The sequence below is a fragment of the Clavelina lepadiformis genome, chromosome 8 (assembly GCF_947623445.1).
Source record: "Clavelina lepadiformis chromosome 8, kaClaLepa1.1, whole genome shotgun sequence".
NCBI classification, from domain to species: domain Eukaryota; kingdom Metazoa; phylum Chordata; class Ascidiacea; order Aplousobranchia; family Clavelinidae; genus Clavelina; species Clavelina lepadiformis.
The window spans coordinates 19381783-19395858 of NC_135247.1; the positions used below are offsets into that span (position 1 = coordinate 19381783).

The 14076-nt window shown below is 37.8% G+C and overlaps 1 protein-coding gene across 4 annotated transcripts; it reads left to right on the forward strand.

The window, feature by feature from the left end:
- Positions 1-4233: 4233 nt before the first annotated feature.
- LOC143468490 (WD repeat-containing protein 47-like) lies at positions 4234-13367 on the forward strand. 4 transcript variants are annotated; one of them, XM_076965742.1, is made up of 18 exons: positions 4234-5653; positions 5825-5939; positions 6013-6113; positions 6181-6267; positions 6356-6483; positions 8364-8452; positions 8528-8670; positions 8750-8826; positions 8891-9158; positions 9220-9349; positions 9499-9676; positions 9740-9843; positions 9944-10027; positions 10089-10256; positions 12163-12256; positions 12321-12471; positions 12545-12674; positions 12893-13367. In XM_076965742.1, the coding sequence occupies exons 1-18, from the start codon at positions 5534-5536 to the stop codon at positions 13033-13035; spliced, it is 2310 nt and encodes a 769-aa protein (XP_076821857.1). In that variant the 5' UTR covers positions 4234-5533; the 3' UTR covers positions 13036-13367. The 4 variants fall into 4 exon arrangements, with proteins under 4 accessions (XP_076821857.1, XP_076821858.1, XP_076821859.1 ...); XM_076965743.1 differs by having other exon boundaries at positions 9502-9676; XM_076965744.1 differs by lacking the exon at positions 6013-6113.
- The last annotated feature ends 709 nt before the right edge of the window (positions 13368-14076 follow it).

The window sequence follows — 14076 nt, forward strand, 5'->3', positions numbered from 1 at the left end:
TGACCAAGTAGCCTGAAATGTATCCAAGTATAGCATCTTGGTATTCTGAGAGCTTCTAAGTTATGATTCCAGGATTAAGCACAAAGCCTTTATCTTAGCCTCATCTTCAGCCTTGTCAATCATGGGACGATGATTTGTTAAAGGTGCTCTAGTTTTGCTCCACTTTAATGAAAAAACTGGACAACATGACTTTTCAAATGTCATGCAGTTTGCGTATTTAGAACTTGTTATGGCATTTTTAAGCAAAGGTTTTTTGAGATTTGACTTAAACCGTATTACATTTGAGGTACCTGTACCAATTAAGGCCCACCTAAAACTTTTTTGAAAATAACTCAAGAACCACAAATGAGAATAGACTGAAAAATCGTATTCTATTAGTAAGGGTATATGACTACAACATATTAAAACCACAATACCTGACAACCCCCCAAAAAGTTTTTATAAAGAAATTAAAAATTCCAAAAAATGGGCCTTATTAGGAGCATAGGCTCCTAATAAGGCCCACCAATTTTGTGAGTATTTTGATTCAAAACATAGCTGAAAAATCGCATTAAGCAAATAAAACAAGACAGCAACCACCAATTTGTGTAAGACAACGACCAACAAACGTGGGTTGAAAAAAAAAAGTAACTGCAACAACTTGCCAACGGATGACTGGAACCACTCTTGAAGTCTGGAAATCAATTATTAACCAAGCATCTAGCATGGGCCTTATTAGGCGCATGTGGCATCCACGAAAAAAATGTCACATTTTTATTATCAGAAAAATTTTAGCAAAAAAAAGTGCATTATCCTTTTCAATACTAAGTTGGTTGTTACATGAAAACTTCAGCCGGCTGACAACAGTTCATTTAACCGGCCAAATTCTCACTTACTTTTTTTCTAAATTAACAAAACCACCTTAACTGCAAATATCAAGTTTTTGTTGTGCTCTAGCGCAGGGCTTCTCAAACTATAGGTCGCGACCCCAAATGGGGTCGCGTAATGAAATTTTGGGGTCTATTAAATATTTTTATTGTCATGTTAATAGGCTATCCATTTCCAAGAAATGTGTTTTTTAAGGATTGACCGCAACCGTTGGTGTGAAATGTCGAAAGATAAAATATAACCAATCGTAACAATTGATGCATTGTTACGCTATGATTGCTGTAACGTGCTGACCAAAAGTAACCTTACCGCTCGCATTACGATTTCAGAGTAGCCGAGTAACTAGTTTCTGAAGGAACCTAGGCTAAAGTTTAAAGCACTTACAACATTAATTTAGTATGGATCAGTGGTTAGGCTTCGTAGATTCATGTGGTAACAATGTCAATGTTATAGTCTTAATTAGGTTCGGATTATTCGTTTGTTATTTCTTGTTTTCATTCGTTGCTTTATTTCATGTTTCATTGTTGTTGTTTTCATGTTCCTTTCGATATTGTTTTGCTACTTCGGCAATTGAATTATAAAGTCAAAAATAACCGAAACAAATTGGGTCTGTTTTGTTTAGCGGTAATTAGCTGGTTAACCGGTTAACTAAATGGAAATATCCGGATATATCCGTTATCCAGATAGTAAAAATTATTGATATCCTATTTAACCCTAGTCTTAATAGACAAAAGAACTAACCCCGTTTTAATGTCATTAACGTGAATGTCCCCATAATGGGGTCGCATAGAAATACCTTTTTCAAAATGGGGTCGCAGAACAAAAAAGTTTGAGAAGCCCTGCTCTAGCGAATCGGTTGATCACGTGACAAGGATGAAATCTGGTAAACCATCATGAATTTATATTAGTTTTTATATAGGGTTGAAATTTTTCATTTATTTCCACGGGTTTGCGAAATATGAGCAATGGGCCTTATTAGGGACCGGGCCTTATTAGGCTCAGGTACCTGGATTATTATTAAATCCATTTTTGCCTCTAATACATGCAAATTTAAGTTCTAGTTTATCTTGAGACATTTTTTTATGTGAGAAGATACTGAAAAGAATCTTGTGGCCGTGCTAAGAGTCGCCAAATGGCAAATTTGGTACAGAGAATGAAGCAAGGATGAATCCAATAACAAATGTTTTCCTTCAGTGTTATAAGGGTGGAACTCCATTTACATTTAACTGAGATAGGTAAGTGATTGAGTTGCTAAGCAAACTTATCACTTCTTAAAGCACAAGCGCAAGGTATTTGGATATGTAGTTGTTATATGAAAGATATCTATTGGTCCAACATATCTATTGACATAAAGAATCTATTGAGAATGAAGGGCCACATTAAGGTTTGACTCACAGAAGGGCCACATTAAGGCCACAGAAGTCTGCCCCTCAACGGGGCAAGTTGGTCCTCTCGATTAGCATTAGCTTTGAGGAACTTTTAATTATTTTTGCGACTTTTTCTTGGCTCTCCTTGCAGTTATTGCTAAATTTTGCAATAAACGCAAGGAAATAGGCATTGAGTCAAAGTGTGGCTCCAAAGTGAATTTCCGAAACTTTTGCAAAGTTTTTTTAACTAAGCACTAAGCAGGTTTTTATCCGACCTTTGTCTTATTTCCAAACTCAAAATTTATTTGTTCCTGCTCGTTTCATTTTTAAAATTTCAGAATTCAAAAGCAAATTTTTCACAGGAAAGATCAGTACCAAGATCATTAATTTTCTTCCCACACCATAAAAGTAGCCTACTGCACCAACTGCAAAAAATTATAAACGTTAACATAGCAAACTAGAAGGAACATAAACGTTTTAGGATTCTCAATACCGCATTAAAACTGTTTCCAAAAATGCAATAAATACTGAAAACTATATATACTTCTGGTGAAAACATTGATCTAACACTGTTTCGAATGACGTTTGTATCGTTTTAAGATGTAGACTATACTGCGCTACTGGACATAACCTATAGCCTAACAGTAACATCCATTGATGTTGTTGCGTTTTGGCGTCTCTGATTATTCCTTAACTGAGCGAGATAAACAGTGAAGTTAATGCTGTTTTGCGACTATTCCTAAATATTGACGAATCTCATCTTAAGGCGAGAGTAAAATTTAGTAATGGTCTTAGGAATGACTTGCATACATCAAATAAACAAATGCTAAATTCCAGTTGTTTTATTAGTTTTACCGTCAAGGTTAATAGCCCGGCATGTTAAAGTGGTCAAAGCGAATACTACATCTTATGTTAACTCCTTCAAAACTAGGCGTCAAGACAGAGATGCGGTCCTTCGTAAATAGGCTACCGCGGAGATAGAGCGTTTAGTAAAAGACTTTTAAAAACCGGCTTCAAACAAAATTTACCCGAGCGTAAATAATTTTGTAAGCAATAACTGTTACCTTTACAGTTACATGTTAATTTCCGGTGGAGTGCGGCCACAGAATTTTCCCGGCAAACTTGTTTAAGTTCTGAAGTATTGCTGTACTCGGTAGGCATAGACTGTAGCCTACTTATCTATACTCAACTTAGCCCATATCCTTCCACAGTAACATGAAAATATCTATGACGTAAGGTTTTCATAAATTATGACGTCAGCAATGTTATTCTTGCATTGTTTAGTATTATGTCTTAGCACCCCATTCGTCTACTTTCCGCCCATTAAAATGGTCAAGAGTACGGGAATTTTTTCTCATTCCAATGGTTGAAAGTATGCCTTTCTTACCCTAGAGTAAGATATATACCTTTGGAATGGGGAGAATTTTACTTCGGCACAAGTATGGTTTGTGAACCCCATTCGTTTATTTTTCCGCCCATTAAAATGGACCTGCTTTCAGCAATGGGGTTTCCCACAAACCATATTTCTGCCGAAGTAAACATCTCCCCATTCCAAATGCATATTTCTTACTCTAGGGAAAGAAAGGCATACTTCCTGCCATTGGAATGGGAAAATATTACCGCATTCTCACCCATTTCAATGGGCGGAAAGCAGACGAATCGGGTGGTCTTAGTTATCATATATTTTTCGCCATTTGCCAAAATTGTAATGCTAACCGTTATTGCTGTTGACAACCAAATTAGATTATGGGAAGCAACTTTATTTGATTACATAAAGCGATAATATTTTATTATATTAAGGTTACATAAAATATTATCGCTTTCACAAAGCAGTTCACCTTGTTGTTGTTGTTCATAATCTAGAATCTAGATTATTCGCTATGAAAGTTAGATAATGCAAATTATTTTGCTCCGTGAAATATCATCACATAGACATCTTTTATATGAAACCAAGCAACTGGCAAACAAAGTTTTGATTAAGATTTCAAATTGGTGAAGTTAGAGAGTGGGAATTCAGCTTTTTACTGCAGGCTGTTTGCTGACTCAACTCACTTATAATATTTGTTTGGACCTACAGGACAGTTGTACTTACCGATTTTGTGCGTACAGCGCATAAAGCAATCTGTTGTCCACAGTTGATTCGAACACTCACCAGTCATCAGCATAGGCCTATATAGCCTAGTTATCTACAATCCGGACTGCTGAGTATGGCCGTCTTCAGCAAGATCTTGTGTGCACCAAACAATGAAAACGACAAGTGCGGTGCGCAAAAATGCTCAGACGCAATGAAAGTACGCACTTAGGTGCACAATTGAACAGTCATGGACGCAGTTTGAATTATTCAATCTTAAATGAATCGAAAATTGAGTGCAGACGAAAAGACAAGTAGTGTCCAAGTCATTAAACGCAAAATAACGCACCTTAAGTGTGGCACTGAAATCTCATAAAAGGCAGTATTGAGTGCGCGTATGAGCCTAGATGCCAAACTCTGGAGTCTCCTCATCCTTTGAGGCTTTTCAGGATTTTAGTGAGACCTCGTTATTTGCTTCAGTATTGTTGTTTCATTGTTCGTGTTATTTTGGTTTCAAATTTGTTAAAATTAGAAATTATTTTGAAAGTTTGGTGGCCATGCTAACGTACCATCTTATAGCACAATTCTGTTATTGCTATTTTGCATGTTTTAAGCCCTTGGGCATTGCCACTTTTTTCTGCTCGTTCTTTGTTTGTGAGCATGTGTTTTATTGTGCTATAACTACAACAGTTAGCATTGTAATTTTTGCCCTGCACAGTAAATGGTCTGGCTGCATTCCATGCAATGCGTAAACCGAAGGTCAGATTGGTATTCTTTATGAATATACCAAAGATGTTAATTATACCAACTGTTTATGCCTAGAATCCTTTCAAACCTCATTTCTACCACAAAGTTAAAACTTAACAGCACTAGATTTTAATGTGTTCGTTTCCAAGAGATGCTCATTTTCACTTGTTTTCATTTAGTATGTTTGCACGAATTTGAACAACTTATCTTCTGTAAGCAAGTATATATACGTTGTTACTATGTTATCATTAAGCGCACATAACGAGTTTCTGTCCTTGGTAATTCCACTCATGCTGTACATTCCATGACTGGTGTCAGTATTGCCACTTACATATATGGAGCCTGAATTATGGAAAAAAAGCAATACCAAAAACTCTTATGATACTGATCAATCTTAATCATAATTCAGTTATTGTTTGATTCAAATTTATTTCCTGAAATTTTGAAATAATCTTTCTTTGCAGCAATTAGTCTCAGGTTTATGACTGAGCTTAAAATGCATGTAAAGATTGATGACACAGATATCTTAAAAATTATTTTTGAATTTTTGCATTCACGAAAACTTTACCTCACTGCAAATTCTTTGGCTTTGGAAACTGGGGTAAGTTTTCAAAATGATTTAAAAGAGGTTGTCTTATATCAAGAAGACCTATCAACTAAATATAAGTTGGTCAAACCAGTGGACAATTATCACCTAATCAATTAGGAGTTGGTTTGTTATATTGGGAATATGCCGAGACTGCAGGAGATATTCATATTGTGTGTTTCATAGATCTCTACTGGTGATAGCTTGCCCGATCCAATCAAAACTTTGCAGAAATATTGCTTTGATGGGAGTTGGAGTGAAGTACGCAGCTATGTGCAGCCATTTGCCAACCTCTATAAAGGTGGTTAATGTCTTTGAAGCTGGATGAAGTGGTGTTTTCATGTAGTTTTTTTATTTTTCTTAATTTTTTGCAGACAGTTTTAATTTGAAGGAAATTCTCTTTTTGCTGCTAAGGCAACGTTTTTGTGAACTTTTCTTTGCTGGAGAATGCCTAGATGTTGAAAGCAGCCTGAAGGTTGTGAATTGTGATTGGTTGCTGAGACTCTGGAAGCTTGTAATGCTAAACTCTGTCTTTTTTACAGGATGTAGTTGATGAAATTCGCTCAGTTTGCACCGAGCAGCAGTATGAGGAAATGAAACGGAAAACAACGAAATATTTTAAAAACAAGGTATAAAAATTTTGGTATATTTTAAAAATTATTTGTTTTAATTTTTAAATGTTTAGTAATTTTAAAGTAGCTGTGCTCATCATTTCAGAGAGAAATGTTTCCGTCAATGGTAGCCTTGCAGCTAATCACAAGGTCTGAAACATTCCAGGATATTGTCAAAGTTTTGGAGCCAATTCTTACATCTATTGGTGGAAGCATTTATTGCCAGGATGATCGGTATTTATATGTTTCAAAATGAAGGATGATTGTACTCTTATGTGTGTAAAATACCTGTGGAAGTGGGTTGCCGGCGCTAAAAAAGCAGCATTGCTTAATAGAGGAAGTGTCGTAACTGCAATTGTCACTCAAGATGAAAAACAACTTAAGCTTATTTAAATGCTGTTGGTACGTTTGTGTTAGTTGCTGAGTCACAACATTCATTTACTTTCTAAACGATGAGTTTATTGAACTCTGCTTAAAGTGGTTTCAATGAATTTGTGAAGCTCAACAAAATGTTACTTGCTTGGTTGAAGCTGAAATAGCTGGTTTGAACCTTGCTCAGCTGAAAAAGCCCAAAACTTTCTCATGACTTCGAACTTTATAACTTTGGAGTGAAAGATCATTTGCGTCATTTCCATCTTAACCTTGTCACCATCGGTTGTCATTTGCTTCTTTGACATTCTTACAGCCTTTAAAGTCAATAATTTATTGTGAAGCCTTAGTTTTAAGTTTAGTTTTTTTTTGCTCTGATGATGAGGAAACGTTTTAGCTTTTTAGATGAATAAAATCTTCAAACATACAACCTTTTAGTTCTTATTGCAATCACTTGTATAATGCACCTTAATCCTTCTTAAGCTGTGTTAAAACCCACTGACTTAATTTGCTGATGTCCATTGTCTAAAAGCAATACTTTAGGCTATTTTAAAATTATTTCATCACTTTCACAATTTCATTTTAATGAAGTGTAGTGGGGGGTGTATAATATAACCACTTATTTCATAACAATGGAAGACATTATCTATGGAAATATATATTTCTTTATTTTGTCGGTAAATGAACAAGAGATTTTTTAATGGCAATATAATAACTTTTGCAAATTGTTTGGCATACTTTGAAGGACTTTCCTTTTTTGTTTGTTTAGAAATTTCTTACACCCTGTTAATTAAATGCACGTCAAATTTGAACAGTGAACTGGGAAATCCCCTCACAATTCTTTTTAGAAACTCCAGAAAGATCTGCATGTCTGTTGCTTGATGGACATCATTTGCCCCATTTCAGAATGTTAATGACAGATGTTTATTTTTCTGTTTGTTTCTTCCTTGGCGGGAACACTGGTCGTGGTTCAGTGAACTTTGATGTTGCAAACTGTTTGTCATGCTTCAGTGGTTTCTATCAGCATGAAGATGACATCATCCAGTCACTTGCATAGTTGTGTGGCAAGAAATGTCAACTACTCACTATGTGACTGTGTTGTTAGTTTTCACCACCTCAGTGTTTAGTTACTTAGATCACTGTTCTGTTTGAATTAACTAATAACTTATTGAAACCTCTGTTGTGTTTCCCTCTAAAAAATTTTGATTTTTGAGTTTTTCATAACTGCGCAGTGTAAAATAACAAATGTTTTTTTCACCATCTTCAATTTTTTCACCTGGAAATGTTGTGAGTGGTAGAAAAGCATGTTCCCAGTTTCGTTACTTTCTTGTGACGTGAGGCCAGTGGACCGTAATTACTGAAAAAGTGTTCACTATCGCAATGCTCTGTGTGGGATCACTTTTGACATATAAACTCACCCACTTAGCTTACAGCGTTTTGAAGATTTACGGGAGTATCTTCTCAACGTGAATATTTTTTGAATTTTTTTCTGTTGAATAAATATAAATATTCTGTTTAGTTTGCTATAGTTATGTCCATGAAAATAGTATCATTTCATCACCGTCAAAATCTACTTGAGTGTATTCCTTCAGAATGTTTTAAAGGCTTAGTTAATCTTTTTAAGCTCATTGTGAGGTTTTATTCGTTTATATTTAAGATACAATTCATCTATGAATGCGCAAGTAGTAATTGATGCGGTTTGTTCAAGTCACTTTGATCCTGACCAATGGTTTCTCTCTTTCCAGATTGGTTTCTCTTCTTGTTAAAGGGATTCTTTATGATGAATGTGAAGGATATTGCTGTGAAAGATCCCTTGGAGTTAGCTCTTTGCCAGGTAAAAATCAATTCATTTGATGTTCATATTCGGTAAATATTTTATCATTCACACTTTCTTCATCGCTTCCTGCAGGTCTCGGAGAAGCTTTGGAGATTGAAGCCAGTTCCAAGATTGCAAGTAGCAACATTTCCAACACGAATGCTTGGTTGTATTACTGGATTCGAGGTTTAGATGACAACATTATTAACAAAAACTTCACAGACTCTGACTTGAAAGTAGGAATTGGTGATGAATTAATTATTTTAGTTTGTGGCGATTTTCTGTCACGTTTATTAAATATTGTTTAAATTTCAGATCAGTGAGAAAAAAGTTGAAATCGATTCACAGGAAAATGTCGCTTGGTGTAGTTGTGAAGATCAGTCACACGACAGGTTTTTAATTTTTCTGCTTTTCTGCTCTATTTCTTAGTTTTCATTGAAATGCTTTCACTCACAGATGTTCGAATCCATCAAAGCCAGTTGGTGACGCGATATCAGGGAAGATTAACCCTGGTTTGAACGATAACATTGCGGAGCAAACCACAATATGTGCGGGTCACCAGTTATTTTCCACCTCACCTGTGGTTGAGCCACGGCCGCCTCAAAAATTGCTGACAGACGAAAACGAAACAATATGTTTGACGGCATCCAATGTGCAGAAGGTCGGGTTTCTTAACTCCAGCCTGGGGATAAATGACGAAGATGGGGGCATTCCCCATGTTCAGGTAAAACTTCAACCTCGGGGTAAAATTGGGTTGCTTGTTTCTCAACAATGACTCTTCACAGGACTCATACTCCGCATTCCTGGAGGAACAGAGAGAGGCTCGAGAGCAAAGTAATGAGTTGATTAGGAAGTTGGGAACCTTGGAGGAGGAAAAAGAGGCGATTATGAGGTCACTATTGGACGATGGAAGAGGTAGGTCATGGTAAAACCAAAGTAGTTCTAACCTTATTCAAGTCAATTAAAGAGCTTTGATTGCATGCCAAGTTCTGAAAAAGTTGGAAAACATCTGATGGAGGAGTGGCAGTTTACGTCCAACTCATCACATTTTAAGTTTTCTTCAGTAGAGTCCCAACGACAACTGGATGGCGACATTTCAAAGATGACCGCCTATGTTCCTTTCATGAAAACTGATGACTCCGCCGTAGTACGAGCGGTAGCTTTTCATCCTCGAGAGCAAATCTTGGCAGTTGGCTCTAATTCAAGACTCCTCAAGCTGTGCCGGACTCCTCCACCTCACCTGTGAGTAAATCCCCTGTATATTGTCCGTGAAGTAGAACCGCAACTTACCGATACCCATCTTAGGAGTAAGACTGATGAAGTTTTTGAAAGATCAGTTGGTTGGTTGGACATTTTGATAAAGAGATCTCATGTGCACAAGGGTTCCATTTATGCTCTTGCCTGGAATGGTCAGTGCTGTGTATGTGCTGCCATAACTTCTGTGTTTGTTTATTGTATGTGGTCTTCATGTTGTGGTACATTTTTTATCATCGAGCAAGTTTGGTTCAGATCATGGGAATCTCCTTGCCACATGCTCCAACGACAGACAGATCAAGCTGTTCACGTTTGATGACCAAACAAAGGCACTGGCTGGTGGGTCCTTTGATCTTCATCTCACCGGGCATTTTGTTAACTTGCAATTTTTTGTTCAAAGGACCTCTTAAAGTGCTGAGTCATCATGATGGTGCAATACGCGACCTGATGTTTTTGCCTGGATACGGATCGGGTTCCGTGTTGGCCAGTGGAGGTGGAACTGACTGCGTGGTGTACACTTACGACTGCGAAATTGACACAATCTTGCATCAACTCTCTGGGCACTCAGGTACAAGGTTGAACTGGGAATGCTTAAAGTGACGGGAAGTGATAAAACAAGTCGACCTTAAAATGAGGGTAAAGTGCAGAGTCGGCCTTAAATCAAAGAGTAGTTACCAATAAATATACAGGATTTTCTCTAATATGTTGTGGTAATTATTTCAATAAATAAGAAAAACGCAACTTTGTCGCTTAATTATGACGAAGCTGGCGGTTCTTATTACGCCATAATAACAGAAACAATAGGGATCACTCAGGTATTGAATCAAGTATGAATAGACAATTATAGAGTAATAGTTATAATGTTAGCGTACTTCGGTGTATAACAGGAATATTTTGCGTTAAATAAGCCTAAACTAGCTCACCGTCGATGTATTTGTACTGGTTAATGTCAATGCCAACCTACAGCTCAGTCTTGGCTGTTGGCTCTAGCCTAATCCGTTACCGGTAACGTCATAATGACCGCCATTTTTGTCATAATGGAGACCAAATTTGATTTGATACAATATTGGCAATAACTGCTTGACCACTGCATATTATTAAAAATCCTTTACCCGCATGTTTTCTGGCAACTACCCTTTGATTCAAGGTCAGTTTTCAGAGGTGGGCGCTGGGTACTTTAAAAGCACCGTCGGTAGCGGTTTCGGTGTCGGTACTATTTCAAAAAATGTAGTTCGATACTTTACCTGTACTTGGTACTTGCACTTTTTACAGCCGGTCCTGTTGCAAGTGCGGTTTTTGCCCCTATTTTGACCTCGCTAAAGGTTACTTTAAGTCAAAAAATATGTGAACTCTCTGTTTTCGACTTCGTTGGACATTTGTAGATTAAAAAAGAACGAAAAGCGCTAAATTGGAATTAAATGTTAATTAAGATGAAGGTTTGAAAAGCAAACCACTCAAAACCTTGAAGAAACCATTTTAAAAGTACCGAGTATCGGGACCGACTTATATTTCTTGAAAAAAGTAATTCGGTACTTTTAGATAAACTGACGGTACCGGTATCGGTACTGAAAAAGTGCCGCGGTACTGCCCACCTCTGCCAAGTTGTTTTTAGACTTGCCCCTCAAAACTTTTATGGCATCACAATCTGCAGTACATTAGCATGGCGCTGTTTGGATCAAGTAGGAATCGAACATACCGTAGTTGCAAGCCACGAAATATAGACGTGATGAGAGCGTATTTAGCTGCGTGATATCTTGCGTTGGGTGAGCGTGACGTAGCTTATGGTCGGTGTATTTGTGAAGATAAAGATGCTTAGCTGGAGCTTACTGAGCTTAGTCTTATGTGTTGGCGTAGATCATGAATGCTACAGTGACACGTGCACTGCCGCCTGTGATGTATCTATGCTGAAAATGAACATCAGCTGCCACTAATCGCTGACATGTGAGGTCGTATTTCGTCAAAACTCCCACCAATACATCCCTACTTTATTCAAACGCTACTGCGCCTGCCATCAAACATATTGGTGTGGCATTGTGGCGTCATCGTCGCCGCCACTATACACTGTCCTTCGTTAAATAACAGCAAATTTGCGATGCATGTTTGGCAATTGCTGCTTAAGCTCACATAATATTGAAACATCATTTCTCTGGTACATTCGCTTACAAGCGACGCATCGATGTATCTTCGCCGGAATAATCCCACCACACAAGAGACTGCTAAAAATGAAAACTTGTCGATATTTTCAATTTTTTCGGATAATTTTGAGAATTTAGCTTAGCACTGGGGTTAGTCTTGAAATTGCTGAAGAGTTTTTGTCATGTTTTTATTTCGGATTTTGGATTAAGGAACCGCGTCATCTTTTCGGTTTAAAGTCAGCTTGATCGGTGTTTGCCCATTTATCCTTTAAATGTTGCGTAGCAATTTGCACGTGACGTTAAAACTAACTAGTAACTGATTGCTTGGCTCCTGTTTAGACCAGATCTTGTCGCTTTACTCCTGGAGGAGTGGGATGTTGGCATCCGCATCTCAGGATAGATCAGTCCGACTCTGGGATCTCAGGTCGTCCAGGTTTGTTTGATTGAAATAATTTCTTGTATTGCGGCTCTCTCATGCCTGGTTGCTGCTTCCGAAGATGTGTGAGTGTTCTTGGGTTTGGCCTCGCTGCTGATTGCCCGAAACTCCCGACCAGTGTGTGCGTCGACACTAGAGGGCAGATGATGGCTGTCGGGCTCGAGGATGGTGTGATTTCTATGTACGATCTAAAGGCGGGAAAGACGGTCAAGGTTCGACTAAAGTTGAGGTTTTTGCCGTAAAATAAGAGACTATATTTCGACATTCTCCGTTTTAAACTGACAGGACTTGAAGGTTCACTCAGACGAGGTCAGGAGTGTCCGCTTCAACCCAATAGAAGGCGGCAGAAGGCTTTTATCATCCTCGTACGATGGGACAGCTGCTGTGTCTGATGTCCAGGCCTGCTTAACAGGAGGTAGGTCTCATCTCATCTAGGGTATCAGTCCCCGTTTAATCATAAGTTTCAAATCAAAATAAAAAATTTAGCGTGACGTCATGGACGAAATTGAACAACATGTTGATTAAGTTTCATCGCTTGGTGTCGACGCGATATAGTCTGGGTCGTTGTTGCCGCCCTTCGTCACATTCACGCGCGATCCCGATCTAATTAAGCTTTCAACTATTTTTTTCCAGATGTGCAAGACCTGTCCAAGCATGTGGTCCTATGCAAAGCTCACAAGGACAAAGTGATTCAATGCAGATGGCATCCTGCTGGTCAGACTTTCGCGACCACATCCAGCGACCAAACCTGTCTTTTGTGGACTGGCGCATTGTAAGTAGCAGAACAAAAGGATCCGGTGGAGAGACCTTGTTCTTTCTATCACTTGCCTTCTACGTTTTTTCGTGGATTTTGTTGACTTGAACGTTTCACTTTTCGCTGGTGTTCGTTGGAACATAAAAGATTTTGCTGAGATTACGTAAAAAATGCATCAGTTGTGTTATCGCTTTGCACAGAGTGAAAATCGCGTGGATGTTTCAGTTGACAGCCGAGAACTCGTATTTTCGTGTAATTCTTTAGAATTGTTGTATTTTTTGTTCGTGCACTGTTTCTGTTTCTATTTTTTTCTACTTTCGTCACAAATAACAAACAAGAAATTATTGTCTTCGAGCTTTTGCCTCATTCTTGAATGCAGCAACTCAGCTGCGATTTCGTATTAAGCAACTACGCAACGAAGGCAATTGTTACGTAATAAATACCCAATTATGACCCTCAGCAGGAAATACAAATATTTAACCAATGCAGCTGGCAATAACTTCAATATTTAACATAAGCGATTTGTTGCTTTGTCGAATTTTGATTGGTTCAAACTCTCGTTTTGATGCAAGTTGAAGCTGTGATTTATAAAGGAAAAATTTCATGAGAGTTAAAAAAATGAAACCGTACGAACCCCGTCCCAGCTCTTTGCCAGCTTCAGGATAATGTAATTATTTAGTAGCCTACGTTGTTACGTCAAAAAGTAAAACGAGTGATGCATAATCTTTCATTGACCGGTTGTATTGCTTTCATTATAATCGCGTGATGCAAATGGACATGCATCTTTCAAAAACTCTAGAAATATTTTACAGATATTTCGCTCAAATATCCGGTAGCTCGACTTATGCTATTGATTATAATCAGATATGAACAAACAAAGCGCATTACTGTGCTGGCGCGGTTAATAAATGACCGTGTCACCTCGCGAAGCTTGATATTAGACAGCCGCAAATTCATGCAGTTCGCTTTCAAAGACAGTGATTGTTTTGTGAAGAGACATTTGAGAAACATCCGAAGCAAATTTATCCCAACTCTTTCGCTGTCGTCTGCCTTTTGCTTAAAA

What these genes read in the sequence shown, in the direction of transcription:
- LOC143468490 (XM_076965742.1), top strand. Translation starts at nt 5,534, where the DNA reads ATGACTGAGCTTAAAATGCATGTAAAGATTGATGACACAGATATCTTA. An exon ending in ACTATTGGACGATGGAAGAG is followed by an intron (nt 9,350 to 9,498) that starts GTAGGTCATGGT and finishes AGTTTTCTTCAG; the next exon opens with TAGAGTCCCAACGACAACTG. An exon ending in CGGACTCCTCCACCTCACCT is followed by an intron (nt 9,677 to 9,739) that starts GTGAGTAAATCC and finishes TACCCATCTTAG; the next exon opens with GAGTAAGACTGATGAAGTTT.